The sequence below is a fragment of the Neodiprion fabricii genome, chromosome 7, assembly GCF_021155785.1.
Source record: "Neodiprion fabricii isolate iyNeoFabr1 chromosome 7, iyNeoFabr1.1, whole genome shotgun sequence".
NCBI lineage: Eukaryota > Metazoa > Arthropoda > Insecta > Hymenoptera > Diprionidae > Neodiprion > Neodiprion fabricii.
The window spans coordinates 6,694,431-6,718,449 of record NC_060245.1 but is presented as its reverse complement, the minus strand read 5'-3'; the positions used below and the strand labels follow the sequence as shown (position 1 = coordinate 6,718,449).

General features: G+C 36.5%; 1 protein-coding gene and 1 pseudogene across 1 annotated transcript; both read right to left on the bottom strand.

The window, feature by feature from the left end:
• Positions 1–3,902: 3,902 nt before the first annotated feature.
• On the bottom strand, positions 3,903–13,361 carry LOC124186550 (staphylococcal nuclease domain-containing protein 1). Its single transcript, XM_046578353.1, has 9 exons — positions 12,991–13,361; positions 12,268–12,386; positions 11,400–11,542; positions 10,191–10,697; positions 8,877–9,366; positions 8,008–8,638; positions 7,454–7,903; positions 7,068–7,271; positions 3,903–5,892 (listed from the first exon to the last, which is right to left on the bottom strand). Exons 1-9 carry the CDS (start codon positions 13,039–13,041, stop codon positions 5,782–5,784), a joined length of 2,706 nt encoding a protein of 901 aa, XP_046434309.1. The 5' UTR covers positions 13,042–13,361; the 3' UTR covers positions 3,903–5,781.
• A 2,351-nt stretch (positions 13,362–15,712) lies between these two features.
• On the bottom strand, positions 15,713–23,747 carry LOC124186554 (annotated as a pseudogene).
• Between the last annotated feature and the right edge of the window lie 272 nt (positions 23,748–24,019).

The window sequence follows — 24,019 nt, the reverse complement described above, 5'->3', positions numbered from 1 at the left end:
ATAAAAAGAATCCTCATGGGTCACAAGCGCCTGGGCCCAGGGTCGTTACTGGGCGTACCGAACACATCGAAGATTTCGGCCCGCACGGTCAATGTACGAATTTGCCTGATATCGAGTGGATGTTGTTAACGTTGAGACGAATAGTCAGCTGGAATTACCGCTGGAAAACTGAAACATTGAGATTTCTCGATTTGCATATGAAATTCGAGACTCCAGTCGCTGCAGGCATCGCCCTTTCTCGCCGCGTGACTTCGTATCTAGAGCATGGCTTCGTAACCAGCTTATCAGCCGTCAGCTCGTTTACCTGAGATTCCGCAAAACCGATTCTTACGGCCCCCTAAATGTCCGGTGTTTCCTCATTGTTTATTTTCACGCTGACCGAGGTGCAGTTCGTGATGCCAGCCAAGAGACAGATTCTTAGCCAGTATTAGGACTAGGTCTCAAGAAGGTGTCTCAAGGTCAATCAATTAGGCAAGGAGGTTAACAGAACGAAACTTGCGTAACTGTGGCTCGCTGCCAGTGCCGGAATAGCGTCAAAGTTCAATGGAGCAACGGGGACTCAGAGTCGCATATATTTATACTCTTGAGGATGCACGAGTCTTGGTCTTAGAACAGCTGATTCGTTGCCATCGAACTTTGCTATTTCTCGTATTACGATACTAAATTCCCTCTACACCCAGTTTCTATTCTCTCGTCGTATCAGAGATTTCCGGATTTTTCTTTCGAACTGCATTTCTGCACTCGACGATTGCTTATTCTGGTGTCTATAAACGTCGAGCACTCTATGTCTCTGCTGCCCAACTGCAAAACTTCCGCGGCCTTTCTGTACCTGCCAACAATGCCAGGGCCAGGTGCACTTGGACGTAGGCACAGAAATTTAAGAACAAAGGTTGCTTATATTCAATGAAATCTCATTTGTTCATTCCTGACTTCGGATTCCTGAGAATCTTCCACCCCGAATTAAATTCGTTGTCAAAGACTGATTGCAGGTGAGAAATGCATTTTTCGTGACAGGAACGAATTTATACTTTGATGTGAATCCTTTAAGTGCCCTGTTTTCAGAAAATCAGAATCACGTTCACGGTTCATTCTAAGTAAGATAGGAAAACCGCCATTTCCGAAACAAACACCTGTAATAACCACCTATATAAGGATTGAAGTGTACATGCCTATTTGACACTTTCCATTCAAAACGTCTCACCTCGTCGAGTGAGTTATTTATACAATTGCCGTTGCCATCGTTGACGCACGGCTGACCTCCCTGAAGTGACAGTATGTGACGAAATTGCGGAACAGAACAGTTGCTAAATCTCTGTTTAGTGAATTGGGATTAAAAACTTATCCGACGATGCTCGGATTTCGGTTTCGAAGACCAAGATATTCAATTATTGCTGTCCAATGTCCTATAAAAAATTCATATCTTAACTGATGTGTAGAAAGAAAACTTATATCCTTACAAGATATGCTGTTATTTAGCTCTCTTCTATGCAATAATTCGAAATTTTATAATATCGTCCATTAAATCGTATACTTATATTTGTAATACCTATACCGCTTATTTGCCGCACCGAAAGAAATGTTACGTGCAATTGGATCTTTATGTCGCGTACCATGAAGATACAACAAATGATTACACGATTTACACACATACATATTTGTATCCTGTGTTAAGTGTTCACATGTGCGGTAACGTGAACCATCCAAGATCCTATTGTAAATAACACTACGATAGTATATCTTATACCACAGAAGTAATCATAATTAATTTTACATTCTTCTGATTATGAAAACTTATTATACAGTCACACGTCAAATAAATTGATTTTCATTGCAAAAAACTGTGCTCAGCGTCGTTTTATTTTTAGAAATAGTAAATTACAGTCGTACAAATTCTTGGGTCAGTCATAAAGTTATTGTGATTCGTAAACATAGTCATCAACACCGAAAAGAAATTTACAGTGCGATCTGCATTTAGATGCACGTCGCCCACTTGCAGCAAGCGCAGAGGAAGCCGGTCGGGTAGCATCGACTGCAACCGTAATATTATCGATTATTTAGTGCAGCTGCACTTCTATATCTGTGTATTCTGCAAGCTGGGCAAAACGCTCGGATTTGGCTCCGATATGCAACTGCAATAGTTCGAATTAGATTCGAAGCTTCAAGCTTATCGTCAGATATCAATATCCATACAATACTTCTATGTGCAGTTTGTTACATTGCGTAAATAATCGATATCTATGGATTGATACTATGAAGTTGATGCGCGAGTTTATTATCAACTAGACGAAGTTGATTTGTATCTGTGGCAAATGTATTCCGGAATCGACGTGGTTCAACTTACAATGAACGTTACGAGGAATCATATTTTATAGATAAGAACTTCAAATCTGACTCGCCTCGCTTAATCGGCCTGATCGTCAGTCAAGATTTTGAAATTCAAGGGCGGCGATATATTCGATGAAATATACCGTCCAGAATAAAGCTCTTGATATCGATGATCTGTACACACCGAATATTTTAAACTGTGACTTTTGCCGTTCATTCAGCAGGCTTGCATAAATATTTCAGTTTCTACAAGTGAATATTAAATGCTTGAACCATTTTTTGCAAGTGGTTTCATTTAAATATTTTTTCTTTCGTTTATAGTTAGTTAGTTGTAAATCGTTAGATTTCTCTGTAATTATATCATTGAGTTGTAAGTTCTTCGGTAAAATAACTGACAGAATAAATTTATTTTTCATGCGAAACCTCAGCCAAGGTCTGCATTTACGACTCACGACTTATGTCCTTACGTAATAGAAGTATAGTAACCACTGTTGGAAACCACGTGTGTAGGGTAAAAATAGGAGTTTCTATGTTACGGCTGTATTGGAATTGGTACCGTCCGCGTGTTTCCTTTCAACCTGAAGTAAACCTGCGTGACTTAAGAATTCCCGTCGTAGTACTTACTCGATAACACCACTGTTAATCTTATCACGTGACCTTCGTGATATATAGTTTAAACTATATGAAATATTTCAATAGCTAGACGCATCAGCGTCCTTGCTCCGGTATTATTAGCGTCCCGTTCTTACTTTGCACCAGGAACTTCAGGTATGTGTTATATACTTTAAATATATCTATTTACGCTTATAGTAATTGCACGAATGTCTTGACCAATCGTCAGCTTTAATGCCAGAAATAGCAAAAAACAATCCTCGCACTGATATCACAATTGAAAATAAATCTCATCGATGTTGGTGATTGGTGATAAATCTTTTCTACATAGAAAATAGCAAAATAAGAATTATTTGTAAGTACGTCATCTAGTACTTCAGGAGCAATAGCTTTTTGTAAAATATTTTCTATAATTTTGGAAATAACAAGTTTTTGGAAAATACACATACGAGACAAATTATTTTTTAGTTGAAATTTTTGTGATGGCGTTAAATACTATCTATCTTTGTATTGAACAAATTTCAACTAATTCTTTTCCTTTTTACGTGTCTTTTAATGCCCTTCTATTATTTGGATGACTCTTTTAAATTTAGTATGCAGATCAAAATTTTGAAGGCAGGCTAACAATGCAGGTATCTTCTAAAAGGTAAAACTTATGAATTTCAAATATTTAATTAAAAAAAGTGTGAAACATAGTGCATATTTCTGTCATACTGGAATGATTCAACTAAATACATGTAATTGTTCCATTTAAAAGTTTTCTAAGTATTTATATTTCAGAATGCATTTCATATTAAGAATTTTGAGTCTTAATTTGTTTCACGTCAATGCAATTCTTCTAAAAGAAAAAAAGGCGCTAACGCCTTATCGTTCATAGTTGGAAGATAATAAAGTTTTGAGAAAGCATTTTTGTTACTCGAATTGAAAACTTCATTGCAGTATATAGGTAGACAATGAGCATGATATTTGTATTTAAGAAAAAGATTGTTCAACAGTTTATTGGTAATATGTACTGACAGCGCCCTATAACCCAGGTTTTGTTCAGTGTATGTATATAGACAGAATGGTTATAACAATAATTACTTCATACTAAGGTGTAAGTATTATGCAAAAAGGTAATATCCGCATGGGAGTTCGTAGCAATTAATTATTCTCCTGTGTTCAATATTACAATTTACTTAGTTAGATAAATAGATAAATATACCGTCACTGTCTTGTACCAATTATTACTTAATTACTAAAATTGATTGGGAGGTGATGAACATTCACTGAAATTGTATACAAATACTCGTCTAGCATGCAATCCCCATGGCCCTTTTCCATTTACTTTATTCTTATTTAGTTTTACTCGCAAATGCGATAACTTTAGGTTATAAATAACCATTTACTAGGTTGAAAATTAATTAATTCTAGATTATCTATTTTGAGTGCCGCAAAATCTGTTGAATAAAAGTTCAAAACAATGTCTCATGCTGTTTCACAAACAAACCAGACTAGAACTTTGAGTCACTTTCATTGCATTGTTTACAACGAAACTTGTACTGAAACTGGAGCATGTATTTTGAATAAACATTTGGTTGGATATTATACAAGCACATTTTGCCGTAAATGTGTCAATCTTACTACACGATTAGTGTAAAAGCAGTTTAGATTATTTTGCAAAGGCATTTTAGCCTCTAATGATTTTCTTTTAATCTCAAGTGTACAAAATAGAAAAAAATATTGTACATAATGTACATATATTTATATGTATAGATGTGTTTGGGGAATAAAATGTATGGAATAAATGCGAGTACTGACTTCATCGATGCAATAATCATGATTTATGAATATAGAGATTTGAGTGTTTCAAAAGAAAATGCCAAAATTTTTTGTTTTTACTTTCCACTGTTTAAATTCGCTATTTTAATTTTAAAATACACATATATATAGAATAATTAGTTCAATTAAGCTTTAGCAGAGTTTCTTTGTGTATTCTGTAGATGCACAAAGCAGAATTTGAAAGAAAGAACCCTGATTTTTCACATGTGTTCTTTTAGAATATTTTCGCCACTCATTTCCTAATTTTTGGGATTCTAAAGAAACATAAAAATTCATATGCTTTTCCAACGGGAATTAAGATGCATCTCAGCACATTGTGCTAAAGTTCAGATTTTGGGGGGGTTCAGATGAGAAGCAGCAAATTAACAGCGATGGATGGTTAGATAAAAGAAATAGATGACGGATTTTTTTGAAACACCTTTAACTATATACGTATTGATTATCGACTCTAAGGTCTCTATTAGTCCTATCACACCCAGCATCCATTCCCGCTCTCCACTCTTCAGTGGAAATTTAATTATTAAATATACTTCTATAATTGTGTAAACATCATAGTTACTAAGCCACGAACGATCTGACTTTTCGGGATGATAATAAAACATGCAAAACGTATGTCTGACATAAGAATAAATGGAAATACGTTACGTCAATGGCAACACAGTCTCATTAGATAGGGTAGTTAATATATAATATATATATATATTTATAAGGGGCAAAGATAATTGGCACCCTTTCTTGTCTTTCCTTTATCTATTTAGCGCTATTCACCTTTGCTTGTGAAATAATATTTATATTTTATAATTTATACTTTTCGTTTTTTATATTATTCAAATTATGATTGAATCACAACCGACAGAACACACAAGTCCTACACTGTCACACATGCTTACTTGTAAACGTACATACATAATATACCAGTACTGTATTTATGTATTTATTATGCCAATGTTATATATTCTCTTCCGTCGACATTCATCTCTTTCTTATTTGTTTTTCCATGTACAATTTTCTGAGCAAAGTTAATTAACGACCAACACCGAACTCTCTAGCGTCATCCTCGGTAATATCTCCATATTCCCATATATTACGGTGACTCTTCTTTGCGTCCTGCTGAGCAGCTTGATAGTCCGCAATCTGCAAAAGGTAACAACGTTCTTGACAATCACATCGTTCTATACTATACGTAATTTGTAAGCTCTCATTCAATCATTCGAAAAAACTACAGGAATCAATTTTTCTAAGATTCACATGTGTTCCACCAACTTATTTGATCTTGATGTTTCAGAATCAGGTAAAAGTTCTTGGTTTATGCACGAATCGGGACTCGTCAAAATGCTTTTGAACAGAAAAGAAGTTTTTTTACCCCTTCGTAATCATCTGGATCAACAACGAATTTAACTTCTGGTGTGTTTATGGTTTCAGCCCCTCTAGAAGTTTGTCATTAAACTTGAAAGGTATTACTTTGTTGATCATAAAGTTCTCAAAGACAATTCATACCAATTTTTTCTTGATTAATTGTATATTGTGTGACAAAGGACAAAAGTTGACGATTGCGACGGGTATGAAGTTTGCGCCAGAGCGGCACGAGGGCGGCAATCACACGAGTTGCAATTGCCAATATTTGGCTTGAGTCACAGACGATAGTTTTTATAACAAGCGAATGAAATTTGGTGGGGCTTTGCGTGGTAGTTTTGTGGAACACTGAGATGAAATTGGCTACTTTCGTCCTGCTAAACTGCTACGCAAAGCTGTACTTTTCATGGGCGTGATAAAAACGCGTTTTTTTTTCTTTACAAACAATAAATTATTTTCCAACACATGTTTACAATTTTTTTCTAACTGTTTCCGAATTTTTCGTGAATGTTTTTATAATTTTTTCGTTTTACCCTACTTGATTAAAGAATAAAAATATTAACTAAGTTAATATTGTTAGTTTTAAGAAGTTTACGCATCTGGTGTAAAGTTTGTAGATTTAACTATATATATATTATTAGGATTATTCAATTTTTTGAAATGCGTACAACTTTAAACGCGTTATCAGTAGCTTTCTGGAAATTCAAAGTGGTATTTCTTCAAGTAAAAACTTGTATAATTTAATAATATTTTACTGTTCAAGATGAAATTAATTCTGTTTGGACGAAAAATAGAATCATCAGATCATGCCGCTCTTTCAGAGTACTTATTAATTTACTAAGAAAAATATCATGGCCATTTTATAGGTAAAATTTGTTGACAAGAGTAGCTAATTTTTATAGTATAATTATTAAAAGAAGTGTAAAAGTGAATCAACGAATTTAGTTTATACGTACAAATTTGGCAAGCCTCTTTTCACGACGATTTTCGACCAGCAAAAACCCATCCAGAATAAGACCTCGTGCTACGTCTTCTTTAGTAGTAGCATCAACTAGGGTAGCAGCAGCAAGATTGTTGACTTTATATTCAATATTGAGTAGCAAAGGTTTCCCTGCTGTATCTTGCTGTAGCATTTCGATTGCCAGTTTTTTGTAGTCGTTCTGTAAAACAAGGAGGAAACAATCATTAACAAATACGTATACTTCAATTTGGAGCTGAGTAATCCTCAAATTCCAATTATGCATCAGATTTTCTGTACCGCTGAACTGCGTGGAAGATATATATTTTCATGTCACAAGTCCCTGATTTCATCCTGACGTCGTTCAGAGAACAAACTACTTACATCGTTGGGTAGAGTGACATAGGCCAATACATATTCCGTAGCGAAAGGCTTATCAGTAGCAAAGGATCCTGGCATGGCGGCAACTCTGGTTACATTCAATGTTTCCCTGTTGCCATAGTCGATATAAAAAACACTGACGTTTGGTCCAGAAACTTTTTCCACTTTGGCACGATACCATTGATCATCCTCTGTAAATTTAGCAACGGCGAGATCACCTCGTTTGGGATTGTAAGCACCAGGAAGTGGGGGATTTGCTGCCAACTCCTGACGCATGCGAGATAGCAAGCCTTCTAGAACATCGCCTTGATCAACATTTTGGGCAAAAAAGTGAAGTTCTTCGGTCACTTCAGTCACGACGACTTTCTGGTAGTCTACTTTCCTTTCACCAGTTTGTACCTCTTCTTCAGGCTTTTCTGTTTCTACCTCAGCCTCGACGTAATCTTTCCATATCTGAAATGTGAAATTTACTCAATTCATTTAGTATCAACGATGATGAAGAGACACGATGAGATTCCTTTGCCTGGACAAATATCATGATCTAACAATGAGCTCACCTTAAGTTGTGCTTCTTTCGCACGTTCCTCAGCGACGATCAATTCTCTGTAAAATTCTGTGTGCTCTGCTGTCGGATGTACAGACGCAAGACCTGCTTTGACAAGAGCCACAGACAAGTTGACTCCTTCTATCCATAGCCAACCAATGAAATTACCTCCCTTAGCGTCCATCGATATTACTTGAATCTCAACTTCTCGTTGCAGGCATCGTTCCTTGGTAAAGTTCAGGGCTTCCTCACCAAATGGTGCACCTTCGATGATGCCACCACCTCCGGGAACTGGGCGTGGTCCACGTGGCGCGTTTATACCCGCCAACAGGAAAGTTATCAGACACGATTCCTTACCCAAGTACAATCTTAGCCGAGATCCACTGGTTACAAACTCTACAATGGCTTCGTTACGTGAGCGTTGCAAGTGGGGCAGATAACGTTTGGCCTTGATTACATCTCCGGCAACATCCGTGATTCGATGCGCTAGGATTTTCTCTTTACCATGAACTCCGGCCAATGATTTAATGGCTTTGCTCTCTGCAGCTAAAAGGTCATTGTAATGCGATGATCGCTGATCGTCATCTTGTCTGTACCTCAAAACTGTAGCCAGTCCTTTCGATACCATCGCTTCAGCAACATTGCTGTAAGTAACAAAAAATATGTACACTGTCAGGTATTTAAACCTTGGAAAAAATCACTTGCGAACAACAGCGATATTTTTAAGAATTTATGAAGAATCTACTGAAAGAGGGGAGCATATTGTAGTTTACAAGAAAGGACTTCTAAAAAGAATTTCACCTCAAAAACACAGACAGATCTCAATTATACTGACATATTTGACATGAAATTGCAACTATTACTAAATTTTGTGCTACTCACATTTTGCCGATAGTGATGGTACAACAAATCTTTTCGGGGTAACTTTCCCTCGCAGGTTGGATGTAGTCGACAACGACTTTAACTTGTTTGCCGATAAGTTTCTTGCGGAGGAATTCACGGGCCTCAAACATCCACGGTATATCGTAAAGCTGGCGGAAATCTTTTGGTCTGGAGGCAGCCTTTCCATCTTCGCCAACAGGTCCTCGTGGAGGACGAATACTACTCAAAAAGACCTTCTTGGTAGTTCCGCACGGCGTCTTAACGATCAATGCATCTCCGGCGGCAATTTCTACAACTGTAGCTGTATATTCTCGCTCCTTGCCAGATATCTGGGGACCAGACGGAACGTAGTCTTTCCAAATACGCAATCTATTTTCTTTTGCACTCTTTTCGGCAAGGTACAATTTGTCCGCACCAGACTTCATAAATGCCATCGACCAATCGACGCAACGTGCAAATCCTTCGCGCAACAAAGCTTCGGCAATGTTTCCTGCATTTATATAATTTCGTAAGTTACATCAATTCAAACAGTATATTACCGATAGACCGATGAAAGAATCACATCGTTTTGTAGGGCACCCTTAGTTCTGATCATTCTACATAGTAAGCCAGGTGGAAAATGCCCATTTATATACCTCTACCAATATCTGGTCTCACCTGAATATTACTGAGTCAGATCATGGCGGAGGCTTTTTGTGATCTCCATTTATGCATCAATAATATTGTTTGATTCCAAAATATTTCAATTTTGGCTATTAGAGTGTCTAGTACTAATAATATTTAAAATGGATTGACATTTTCAGGTTTCAAGGAAGGACATGTTCATTTTTCCATAACACTAGAATGTGATACTTCAGTTTTGATTTAATACAGCACCTTTGTTCCATTTGTTCAATTTGAAAATTTGAAAATTGTTCAATGTCAAACCAAAATAGAACTTTTCACATTTTCATGTTGAAATCCGATGTTCAGGGATTTTCATTGAATTAAGTAATTTCTGGTATTTGAAAGAAAGACCCGTTAGTTGTGAAATTGCAATTACCTATAAATATTTTGAAATAAAACGGTGTGTGTGTGTGCTATTACCTAGAAATTTGAATAACCGGAATATTGAAAATGAGTTTCAAATTCAAAAGCAACTATGATATTTTCACTAATAAGATTCGTAATTAATCTGCAATGCATTTCGCAGGCTATGTGGATGAGGGCAGTTTTTTTTTTTTGGGATTATAACTTGTGCCACTTTTACACTAATTTTGAGATATAAAAAATTCGCTGAGAAAAATATGGTAAATTAATTTTCAAAGAATTTACCTTTCGGATGAAGAATACTGCCAACAAAATTGTTGTTATTAACTGATTCCAGTACAATTTCTACGTCCCTCTGCAATAGCCGAGATTCAACAAAGTAGCGAGCTTCTTCGGCAAAAGGTACAACAACAGAATGAACAGGTTTTCCTTCTTCAAGCTTGAATCCCGGGCATCTTATTCCAGAGATCATCAAAGTTATGTGGTAAAAGTCAGGTATTAAAAATGCACGCACGGTCGATCCATCTCTCACATGTTCAATAACAGCCTTAACTGGTTTGCCACCCAGTTTATCTACTAAACTACGAGGATTTTCGATGTTCCATTTGATGTCCCTAACGTGCTCAGATGAAGGGGTTCCAGCCCATTTCCCCTTACCCGCTGCCTTCGCAGCATCTTCTAATTCATGTAGGCGAGCTAATTCAGGTGTTACGTTACGGACGCCTTCTCTTCTAACTGTAACTAATCCTTCCGATACCAGGGATTCAGTGATGTTCTCACCAGTGGTTGTGTCTGAGAACCAATGATCAAATTTCCACGTTATCATCGCATAATAATCGGAAATACTGTATTTCAAGATATCATTAATCATTGCTTTTTCAATTACGGACACATAAACACTTATAAAATTAACATAGAAATGAAAGTTTATGGGAAATCACGATACAGGTTATGGGGATGGTTAAGTAACAGTACCAAAAGAATAGTGACATTATAAATACAACTCTTTTGGGCTGGAGCATTTTACACGACAATATGGTAGCTGTTGATATTTTATATATTACCAGCAGACCAGCAGACTAGCAGAGTATGTTACAAAAATGCAAAATTGGCGAGATAATGTCATTAATTGAAATTATGTTCAATAAGAATTAACTGCAAAATGCTCATTACGGTTAGTCCGTATTTATAATAAACTTGGTATGTAAGTGAAAAAGAAAATTGTAACCGTGGTGAGACCATGGTAGTATACACAGTAATCCAAAAAAGAGAACGTTTTGTAGTTTAATAATAGTTAAGCTCGATAATGTGAAAATGTGCAACAGAATTTAAAAATTAAACTTAATTCTTGCCTTTCTCGAAAACAGGCAAACTACAGTGATAATTGATTCCTTTATATCGATTCCAGTCTTAAAATAAAGTCTGATAATTCTGGTTTGACTAGTCACAAAAGTAATACAACAATTTTACATTCAATTAATCGGATATCCTCACCTTTTCCCAACCATACAACGCCATATTCCCTGGTAGCGTTTGGAGGTTTTTCAGATGTGAATATTACTTCTTGTCCAATCAACTTCTTACGCAGGAATTCTCTAGCCTCCCAAGCGTAAGGTTCGTCTTTAGTTTCGTCCGCACTGCAAAGTACAAGTAAAAGAATCTTAAAATCTGCATTCAAGAAATCTTATCAAATTGCTTTATCCGTACAAATTGAACCATTTTTTTGTTTCTTCCCAAATATCTTCAGTTTAATATCCACTGAACATTTGCCAGATATTAATCACTAGTAAAAAAATTCTAGCTTTGTTGTGAATTTGGTTGCTTCGCGAAAAATTCGCTTTATACATGTTACTTGAATTCCAACATTTAATTCCCAAGTTTTATATTTTACTACGAATTATACTTTTATAAATTCACTAGGGATCCCTACGAAATTAGTTTTTTCTTAGGAGTCTAATCAATTGATTACCCTTTAATTTTAGCCATCACACTTTGCAAATCTTTGCATGTGCATCTAGAGTCAAACCAATGTTTCTTAATGAATTTTTAGATATTGTTATTTTAGAAAAAAGTAATCAAAGTATAAAAAAATGTAATTAAATGCAAATGATGTAAGAGAATGTTAACGATTCAAAATTAGCGCATTCAAAATATTTTTGAAAAACTGTCAGAATTCAATGTCTATAACAATACTAATAGAATCTATCGCAGAGTGTTGCCTAGGAATCTGAACTCTTATAATAAGAATTGAATTAGCATATTGTTTTAATTGTCAGACTTTCAATAAATTTCGCTATGTTTTGCAACGATTCCTGGATCATCCTAACTAAAAACCTTGAAATTTCTAGCTTTGGATACTAACTTGTTATATGCTCGGCGAGCCAATTTTGGTGCAGTCACATTGGACAGAATCAACTGCTTTTCGGGGGGTGGGCCACCTTTTGGTTGGCCTCGAATGATGATAGAATCACCCGAATTGACCTGAAAATGAATCAAAATTATCATCATATAAAATAGCCGGTAATAATTGTTGCAGAATTTGATTTTCCTTTATCGGGACGACATTTCTCAATGACTTTTTACGCAAATACAGCATTGAAACAAATGTCTAGACTCACAGATGGTCACAGCAATGCATAATTGGTGAGTATTTTTTGACAAAAGCAATGACTCGAAATAGTTCTTAACATCAACTCGAATAGATTTATGGTGAAACAGTTTTTTACAAGTAAAATTATTCGAGCCAAGGTGAGATTTCTAACCTTTTTTGCAACGGGTGAGAAGAAACACAATTTTTTTTTTTTTTTTTCTAATCATCTATTTTCCAAATATTTTCAGTGCTGTTTGTGACGACTGATGTCGATGCGATTGGGGTAATTAATGAAAGGTATGAAAACACCGTTATGATTTTAACAGGGCCTGATACCATATGCTTGGTTTGACCACCATGCTTCTGCCAGCAGGACAATGTTCGGAATTTGCTCGTTATATGAAAAAAAGGTGAATGGCTTGAAGGAACGTTTATTACCGTGTTGCGAATGCGAATTATTCGTGACTGATGCATTTACCAAGATTTATTAATTACCTGTTTAACGATGCCATGCTTCGTTTGTACTTGCGGAGCGGCCGTGCTCATCGTGGAGTTTGTTCGGGTAACCCTCACTCGAAAAGATGAAATAAATATAAATAAAAAAAAAAAAAACTAATAATAATACTACACGCACACGAAGAGAGAGAGAGACGTGTTGTCGTCGTATGAATAATCAACGACTTTTCCGAGTTTCACTACGCGCTCCTCCCTTCAGAATAATAATTTCCCCACTGCTTGGCAGGATATTCAAAGGGAATGCTGCATCTTTTACAAGGGGGTCGGTTCTCTATTTGCGGTTGTTACCACGTATTTCGGACCTGGCAGTGCTAGGTTCGGCACCAGCGCGATCTCCACAACACACGGATGTCAACGGAACTTTTACTTAATGTTGGTGGTGATGTGGCAACACGCGACACACGACGCGTCACACCTCTGACGACCGATTCTCGAAGTTCGTATTTTCGTTACGACACGACATCGCAGCCCAGCTGCTGCTGCTTTCACTGCTTGCTGCACGTGTTACTCCCTGAAATACGGAGTGTATAGAAGAAGGGCACACTCTAATGGACGGCGCGTTCAAAATCTAGTCAAATAATGGTACGTAGGATAACCGACGTAGCGCTGATTGATACAAAATTGAATGTGAAGTAAGATACACAGTTACACTTATATCTAACTAACTTCAGGGCACGGTCGTATATACAGGTCTGAGCACTCTCACATATTTCGTATACCCCACAGTGTGCATCTGTCTGAGGCACACGTTTCCCACATTGGTCGCAAAAGCGCGGAGCGCTGCAATCTCGGGGGCACGTGTGTGACAGAGACAGAGCGATATAGACCGTGGCGGGGCTGTAATGCGCGCATGCCCCTCCGTTACTAGCGACGTGGCGAAATTTGGAAATATCGGCCTCAGTTAGAGGCACAGGTTTTTAGACGGAGTACCCAGACCTGTATACACGACCGTGCGCTTCAGGGGGTCGATTATGTAATTTCACTTTTCACATATCCCACCATCCAAGCATTCTAATTTTCTGATTAAACGTTGTGAACCAATCAGAATGCTTGGGTGGTGGGAAATGTGATATTACATAATCGACCCCCAGATGAGCAACTTACGTTTAATAGCGCCAACCTTATTTGACCTGTACTTTCTGTACACTCTATACCCTGAACTCGTATCTTACAATTTACGTCAATCGGATGTCAGCTTGCCTTTTCTACCGTTTTACATATCACTCTCATTACTATTTTCGAGATTTTTTGTCTTGTTGCATACGCATCGAATAGAAAATACGTACAGTACATATTATATTAGATAATACTTGGAGATATTTTTCGTGGATAACAGATCAAATTGATCAGTTTAAATATTAATATTCAAATTTTAAGTTGAATGTTCATAGGCTCGTTTTTTTCACTAATTGAATCATTTTCTATTTCAAATGGAAAATTTACGTCTAGTAGTAAAGCTTTCATAATTGATTCCCTTTTGAGTTACAATACTCTACTTATTCTACTTAAATCTTCTTCAAACTTTTTAGTTGACATATCAGAGTGTGGTAATTAATTTGGTAAAATTTAAAGAACAAATTTGATACCATTATGATTATTGGTTCTTATGATGATTTCAATTTACCATTCGGAACATCTGTACTATTGTTACACTACAGTGCTCTCTCATTTTCTGCAAAAATTCTACAGACGATTTGTCACAAAAATGAAAAATTATGCTACGATAATATTTTTTGTTTTAATAAACGCTATTTTATTTCTTAAGAATACATGGCTTTCCTAATTTTTTTGACGTTTATTATTGCATAGTTATAGGTTTTGATGTGTTATCCTGTATTTTTCTGTGATTATGCATCAATTTTGAATTAACTCTAATCTGATTCGAATTCTCGGTAAAATAATACTAAACTTTAATAGCGGTATCACTGACTGCACTTGGTGCGCAGTGAGTGCGATTTTCCAAGAATCTCGCATCTGCTATTGGTTAAAAACTGGGAAAATTGTACTCATTGTGCAGAGTTGAAACCGCCGCTATAATCCGAATCTGACCCGGTGCGGACAAATTGCGGTTTCTCTAGCTCAGCGATCTTTCTATTGGTTAAAAAGTAGTGAAGCAACACTTAGTTTTAACAAGACAAAACGGCACCGTTTTCAATTGGTTGTCACCGATTGTACTGTGCGAAGTGCAAAAAAAAAAAAAAATTATTAATAATAATAATAATCAGTTTTTATTTATACAAATATAAACCTCGCACGAAAACTCGAAAATTCACAAAGTATTTCTTTGAACATCGACGTTTCTCTATTGTGTCTATAGATATTTTGTAGAAATATGGTGAGTACAGTGTATGTGAGTGTATAAAAGTGTATTGATTTTTTAACTAATATCGAATTCCACCGAGAGAAAACGTGCGAACTGACTCAGAGTGTAATTCCCTAGTTTTCAACAATGGAAACGCTAGGAAACTAGGAAAATTGCACTCGGTGCGCGCTCTTTCTGTAAGTCGAATTGGCCATAAGTAGTTTCTCAGGGATATAAATGGTTTATGTATTACAAATGAAGTATTGATATACATTATATATTAGCAATTTTTCTGATCGTATACTAAATTTGATCAATGTTCTTATTAATTGATTCAAGAATAACAAAAAAAAAAAAAAAAAAATGATCATCAACCGCGGAGATAAGCCAGTCCAGAAATAGCAATCACATTTTATTTCTATATGTATTAATAAGCTACATACAGTAGTCAATGTCAATAGTTCAAATGATAGAATATAGTCCTATATACATACCGAACGATGCCTCATTAATTAATTAGTAAATACAATTGCTTGATCTATTTGAATTGATTTAGGTGTCTGCACGCCAATGCCTGTTACAAAGTTCGAAATAAACGAGTTGCAAAGTAATCCTATTTTAGCTTCGTTTGAAATTGATCAAAACGTCGCGTAACTATACGATAACGTAGTGGTAAAACACAACAAAGATGTGAATATTTCGTCCTTGCCAGCTTACGATTTAGCGTAATGTAAGAGCGTTTCACACCAGAGGTTTAAGTATTCGATAAAACATTGCGATCTAGTTATAGGTACAATAAGAAGTATAGAAGAGAGGTGATCCTTTTCAAATATTTCATCATTCGAGCAACGTAAATTGAATTAAACAGCTTAATAATCTTGGCCTGATTCATAATTGTTATATTGGGATTGATCAGGGCGACCATTACTATCTCCGTCAGGGATTCGATATTTTTCTTCATGTTCATCTTCGTATTTAACAGCGGCTTCATTGTATGCTGTTGTGTAATTATTACTATAGTCCGGATAATCTGCGAAGGAGAATGACAAATTAAAAAATATCTCACCGACGGCAGAAGTCGAATTAATCTCAAAATATATCATGCAGGGTTATTCCAAAGAGTTCGTACAAGTAGTTTCGTTTTTTATTAGTCCTGAAACTTTTTATTTGCAGTGATTGGAAGAATTCAGACCTACGAGGAATATGAGCTTCATTTTCTCCAAGATCAATATCTACAATCATTTAACTTCCTAGGTGACAGAAAGAAGAGAACAAAACTCATTGAAGGAGTACGTCGATTCACTGTTTCGAATTTTTACGAGCCTGACAAATTCTCTGAAACTCCTTAAGTACAGCCGACATTCGGGGACATTTTCATAGCATTGCTGAAAGTTTAGATTAACAAATACCCTGGTTGTTTCTAATTTGAAAGTGAGTTTCACCGAATTTGGAACTTGGTAAAATCTTGAAAGCTAAGCCACAGTAGATTTGTTACCTTAGAATTGACATATAATACCCTGCAATATATTCAAAACTTGCCGATGAGTAAACCCAGCAATAGCAAATAACTACGCTTACCATCGAGTGGCTCTTCCTTAATGCGAACTTCTTTAACGTCCTCGTCTTCACGATCACCGCGATCTTTGCGTTGCTCTTTGCGCTCTCGATCACGATCTCGTCGATCACGTTTGCGCTCTCTATCGCGTTCGCGATCTTTACTGCGGGATCTCCTGCGTTTGCGTTCTCGATCACGATCTCGGTCGCGTTCTCGCCTTTCACGAGGCCGCTCTTCTCTTTCAATCTCTTCGATGTCAGGGTCAGGAACACGCTCTCTGCTGCGTCTACGTTTGCGATCACGAGATCTGCTGCGGGATCTCCGTTTACGGTCCCGCGATCTTCGACGCTCTCGGTCCAAGCCACGGTCGCGATCCCTTAAAAAACAAGGTTCATTCGATTAGTATAAAAATCAAGACGACAGTACAATGAAGAGTATGCAAAATGATGCCTTCGTTGCTCATCGTCCATTTCACCATAAATATATTTACTTTTTTCCCCAGTAACGTGCAGTTTTTTCAAATAGTATGCAAGAAAAAGTAACCGATTAATTTTTCTGTAACTCGTAATCGAATATTTCATCTGTTAGAACTTTCTTACAGCAGACGTTTTTATATTCCAAAGTAAACTGGTGCACTATTTAAAGTTAGAATGACTTCGTTAAACTTAGTTACAGCTAGTAGAAGCAAAAGTGGTTGGCATAGGGTACAGATCAGGTCGTTCATCACAAGTTTTTGAAATTTTGCAAATATTCCATTTTAAAGATTTTTGTGAAAAAAAATTTGTTTCACACACCAAAACAGGGAAAACTGGTAATATTTTGTTACATAGAAACGTTGCTCAAGTTTTGCTTACTTTCATTTTCGAATGCGAGTTATCCGCTGTAAGATTTAGATGATAAAATGTCCCCAGAACAACACACCAGTACTTATTCAAGTCTTTTAAAAAAGATAATTTGAATATAAATCACTATTTGCAAAGTTAATTTCGTGGAAGTCACCTGTCTCTATCAAGGCCACGCCCAGTGGCTTCTCGTTCTCTTTCAAGCCGATAACGTTCTCTTTCACGTTCGTTGTCTTCTCTTCCGGAGTGTTTGATATTGACATCAGGACCGCCTCTTCTGGTACCCCCAAGACCACCACCAAGTCTCCTAGGTAGCCAACCCTTAACTGTCCTTGCTCGTTCCACATCAACCAACACTCTTCGACCATCTATTTTCTTACCATCCGCATGTTTATACGCAGCTAAAATGATTAATAGTTCGTTTTCAAAAGATCCAACAATTTCACACGTACCTGAGTGGGAGCAAATTTTCTCTACCTAAAATTTTCTCGATAATTTGAATAAATAACCTTACACAGCATAAAGTTTTTCACTGTGGCTTTACAACCATCAGATTACTGAGCTGTACCCACGTAAAGAAAGTTCAATTGATCAAACAAATAGATCATTTCATACACGTTTGTTCTTTCTTTTATAAAATATATGCAGTATGAATAATGATTATAATGATGGAAAAATTCATTCAGACGGCCTGCAATGTTGTTTTATTGTTTTTCTGTTCTAACGAACGCGTCGGAATTTAGGAATCTTTTTTATCATTTCGAATTGATTTCTAAATTTGATTCGATGCCCCTACTCAGGTAGAAATAATTGTGCCTTTTTTTAATGATACCTACGTAGAACGGGGAGCTGGAAATTTTATACATTTTCTCCAATAGATTTTTTTTTTAAGAACCAACACGTCTTCGCATTCAAGTCATCTTACCCAATGACTACTAGGATAATTATACGTATGTATTATTCATCAACAATAAAGGAGATGAGGCTCTTATTCGTTTAGATGATTGACATGTTATTATATTGTCTGGAAGTCTCATGTAATATTTCGGAAAGTAGAACATAGTAAAAAAGTCGGAATTAGTCAGAATATTCTATATTTGACACAGGTTATGAATACGAGTGCAGGGCGCGAAGGAAATCTGAGAATATATTCTGTATGATTTCGCTACGCTTTTGCAATCGTTGAAAAAGATTATTGAATGTTAATACAGAATTTCGGACTGTTTTCCAGCAAAGTTTTTTTTGCCTTAGTCTACTTGTGAAAAATTACAATGCGCTAGCGAAGATGAATATAATAAAGTCATCTATGAACGCGTAGATGCCACAAGACCTTAATTCTAGTAGGTTACTTCATTTTGTCAAAAAAGTATAGCAGATACAAAAAATACCTACCGCGGCTACTTACGTACGGAAGTTAACACAAACTCTAGGTACTTTTAATCGTGAATCGAACTTGTAAGTGACTCGCGGGGATAGAGTAGTAGGCCAGCGCGTACGCTATTCATTGGGAAGGTGCCCAGTCTTCGTATGTTCGCTCAATCTCCAGAGAAGATTATTTTGTTTTTTTACCTGGTGCGCTTTATATTATTTTTACTTACAACCAAACCGTGCGCATTTATTTTAATAATTTATACTTCTAACTTGTACTCGAGTTTAACATTACATTAAATTGATGGGCGATTTAAATCGTTCTATCCCATTTCTTTTCTATGTTCTCGTTACTTTCTTTTTCTTCCTTTCTAATATTTCTTCCTAAAAAGGCATCTGCTCACAGAACCATTCTACTTACTCATACATACACTTGTTTTGTTAAGACACTCTGGGGGTGGGGGTGGGAAGTGAAATTTTGTTTGAAAAAAAAAGCAATGTACGGTTAATTAGTATTCCATACAGAAATTGGAACATATCACTGGATTGGTATCCGAAAAATGACAATTACTACGTAGTTTTGCTGTCATGATTAGTTTGAAATATCTTGTGTTTTCACACAGCTGGTAGCAGCAGTCATTATAAGTGCTTTTTATTTTGTAGTAATGATAACAGTCCGGTGTGTTGCGTTTTCAGTAATTGAATCAACTCGATATTTTGGTGTCTGCAAGCTCATTTACAAGCTCATCTTAGATTTTACGGAAGTATAAAACATTTTTAGGATAGATTATAGTTTTATGTAATATCAAGGACCTGAAAATTTGAATAACGCTGTAACCAATGTGCCCATTTATCATAAAAGAAAACGTGACAATGTAAACTTGCTACCAGCCCTGTTAGCAGCTACAACACAAGTACTCTATATTTTCGATCATTGCAATTACTTTGGTGTTATTTATATCAACATGGCTTTGTTAACGTGCCGGTTTAATAAAAATGGTAATATCTGCAGTGGAAGGACATTTTTTTCACGTAGAAAACCATTCTATGTCCACAGAATTGAATTTTAGTTGCGAGTCTTGAATTCATTAAGGACACGAGTCATCCACGCCAGTATTATTAGTTGTACAATTAGTACCCATTTCAAGGCACAGAAAAACAAGCTTGTTCAGGCTGAAATGTGAAAACAAAATTTTAAAAACTACTGTAAGACATCGTGGGATAACGCAATGTTACTTTCATACAGTAATCCAACGTTTACAAGCGAGAGATTTCATTCAATTTCAAAAATAAATATTCAATGATTTTTATCTGATTTATCAATGCTTTATATAAATATATAGCATTCAGCATGTGACGGTTCAATTATCTCAGCAAAAGTTTTAATATGACAAGTATATTTTTATATATAGGCTTGCTCTGTCTTCCTTGCCCTTAAAATTTGAGTTGGCTTATGAGTGACCCATGTCCTCGACTTGAGTATAATTCAAATAAGTGTTTCAAAATCTTTAAAAAGACATCGACTAGGTAGAATAAGAAAGATGATTCTTTCAGTCTAGTGAGAAAGCGATATTGGTGATATAAGCGATAAATGTCCATTGACCACGTCCCTGAACCTCCTTCTGTTTATTTGTCAGTTTTTAAAAAGTTGAACAATTTCGATGTGGAACACCAATTCAGCGCACAGCATTTTTCTTTCAAATATATTTTTAGGTATATTATGAGGGGAGGGTGTTCCTAAATTTTACGTGAACAAGGGCTAACTAGTTTGACGAGTGTTTTTGGTGGTTTTCTTTTTTCAATTTTTCCATCTGGCTCATTCAGACATTAAAATGAAACTGAACCAGGTAAGGTAAACAGGGTAAGCATAGAATCTAACAAACGTTGTTGTATGTTGGATCTTACCACACATACAAACCTATCATATCAGGCAGGTTCAGGGATTTTGCATGGAATAGTGAACGGCACTAGTTGCCGGCAGCGGCCGCCACGCTGTACCAAGAACAAGATAAAAACTGTATTAATCAAGACAGCCAATATTGTTTTTTGTGATTCGTTTACCATATGTGTATTTTTAGTAGACAGTAGTAGTCCTGCACGGATGTATGGCGAGACCCCCTTTACCGTTCAGGTTTAGTATCAATGGAAATACATAGTCTAACTATAGCCCAGCCCAACTATACTATCTGGATGTGATTTTAGGAAATATCGAGTTTCTTACTAGAGGGCAATAGAGACTTTTGAGAGGGCTGTTTTTTCACCCGGTTACTTACAGTGCATGTCCCTCTCGTGTTCGTATTCGATGAACGCATAACCCCTCGGCTTGCCATTGATTGTATTATGGATTACCACAATCTGTAATAAAACATTCATTAATTATTACAGAAAATTTCCACGTGTTTAGTATTCAAAACCTGTTACAAAAGAATTAGAATTTAAAAATTTATTTCACGTTTTCGCTACTTATCAAGTGCTGCTATTTCATGTAGATTCAAAAGTCAGTACAAAAAACTATAGTACGTTTATGGTTTTGAGCAAATTCTGAAAAGTGTAAATTTAGATTGAAAAGTTCACTCGTGTGTATTTTCTTGATCTTCATTCCAATATCAAGAAAAAAGAATTTCACGCTTACATAAGCAATTATGTATTATGCAACTTACTTTCTTTACAGGACCATAAACCTCAAATTCTCTTCTAAGCTTGGATTCCGAAGTATCGTAGTTCTGTAAAAAGTTAAATACGTGTGTATCGCATCACTTAATGGAAACAAGTTGTGAATAGGTTAAACCACAACTTGATTACATCTGAAAATACAGAACACGCACATCAATCACGATTCACTTACTATGCGTGCTACAAAGAGGGTTCTGAAAGGGTCGGCAGTGACATTGGGAATGCCCGCTGGATCCCAAACAGCAATTTCTTGTTCAAGTTTATAGGCAACTTGTTCTGCCCGTTCTCTTCTACGGCGTTCCAGTCGTTCTTCACGAGTCTCAACACGTACTGGAGGCGGAGTATCTTTTGGATTCTAAAACATAAGCAGACTTCATCAAACCTAAATGATTCATCAGATATTATACGACTTGTATTAAATTCTGCAAAAATAATTCTTAAAAATGTACCATTACATTAACGTAACTCCAATTTTACAGTATCTAATTACTGGCAAATTTCGCTCACTTCAATATCATATATAACTTGTACTTTCTGCTACAGTACAGGTTAATAATTGATATAAAGTACACGTAATTGCGATTCAAGGCGATATGGAAAGTTGGAACGATACGTTATACTCAATATTGGATCTACGTATTCTCTACATATGATATCATGATTTTGAAAAATGATCACAAGTTTAACTCTGAATGTGTAAAAAAAAAAAAAAAAAATGATGTAGTAATTTCGAACATTCCAAATATTTGATGGGGGAAAATTTTTGATTGAGAATAGAATAAGCTATCCTTCCGTCATATAGTAATAAGAATCTTTATGTTTTATCGTAGGTTGGTATTCATAACCACATACACATGAGGTGCAAATTATGTGGACAGTTTCTGTCATCTTTAGAGGTTTACAAAATACATATGAATGAGTTATTGTGCGATTTGCATATGGTTACACTTGCCAGTAACCGTGTATGGACTGTACATGTCTAAAACGATCCATGTAGGTTTACTCTGTGACGCAAATACAGCTGAAAAAACTTGCGCGAAAATAGTAGGTGCAACCATCCTCATTCCAGTTAAAGAACAGGCTAAAGTTTATAACGTTACTGTAATAATGCATTTTTATAAAAACTCATTATTTTATAACTCGATGATTTCCTCAAATTTAGAGAACCATTAATAAAGCACAAAGAACTTTTCCATTTACTCTAAAGGTCCAAAATAGTAATTGTTGTTTCAACGCTTCGATGCGGTAACGTAACTAATTTCAGCTTTGTAATTAACGGTTATGTTTTATTTCATACATTAGAAAACTGTTCAAATTCATACAGACAGATGATAAGTCTCAACTATAGTAAAACTATAATTTTCATCTAGTCATTCGGAGTGACATTTCGTTGACAGCGATGAATGAGGATGTATGGACAAGTGAAGAGAAAAATGCGTGCTCAGACGTGGAGCGAGTTGAATCAATTGCGAGTTGATCAATTCCGAGCACTCCTCTTAAAAGCTTCGTTAGGCGCATTGTAAATGTGGGTAGGAACTTTACGACCGCGTAGATTGAGAGGTGCGGTTTTAGAGTCGCCAATCTTTGATGCTTTGTGGACGGTGGGTATGAGTGTAAATTTTGACGCGTGCCGCCTCGGCGATGAGATAAATATCAGGCGGGATTTGTAACCTGGTGTATACTGACCTCAAAGAACTTGAGAAAAGCTCCAACCCCGATATATCCTCCATTCTTCTTTTCGTGGGGTAGCTTGTTGGCGGGTGGAAGGTACGGTATCGGTTCTCGCGGAGCGAATAACGCGAGTAAATTCGGCGGTAAAAACTGAGTCATCGTGAAAAGTACGCTTCGCTAACGGTTCTGCATCTAAAGGAGAAACCGTTTCCCCTTTACGACGGGAACAATAGACGACCGAAAACCAACTTTACGACCCGAGACGAACCAAACACACACTTTACAAAATGGCGGCTCGGTGTTTCTCCCTTGTCTCCCGATGCGGCGCCGATTCAACGATGGAGCCCACGCATGCGTTCGACGCCTGCCCCCTGGTGGTATTTTATTCAACTACGCGCGATGCGAAATCCGCTGCCAACTCTAGAACGAAGAACGAAATTCCCTGCAAGGATGTTGTTAGCAGCGTTGCCAACCTATCAGACGAATATTTCATTGAATGGCGCTAAAATGATTCTTTAGCACCCGTATTCATAGTCCTTCCTTGAGGAACAAGGATTCCTTGTTCTCATTTCACGTTTCATGAACAAGGAATCCTTG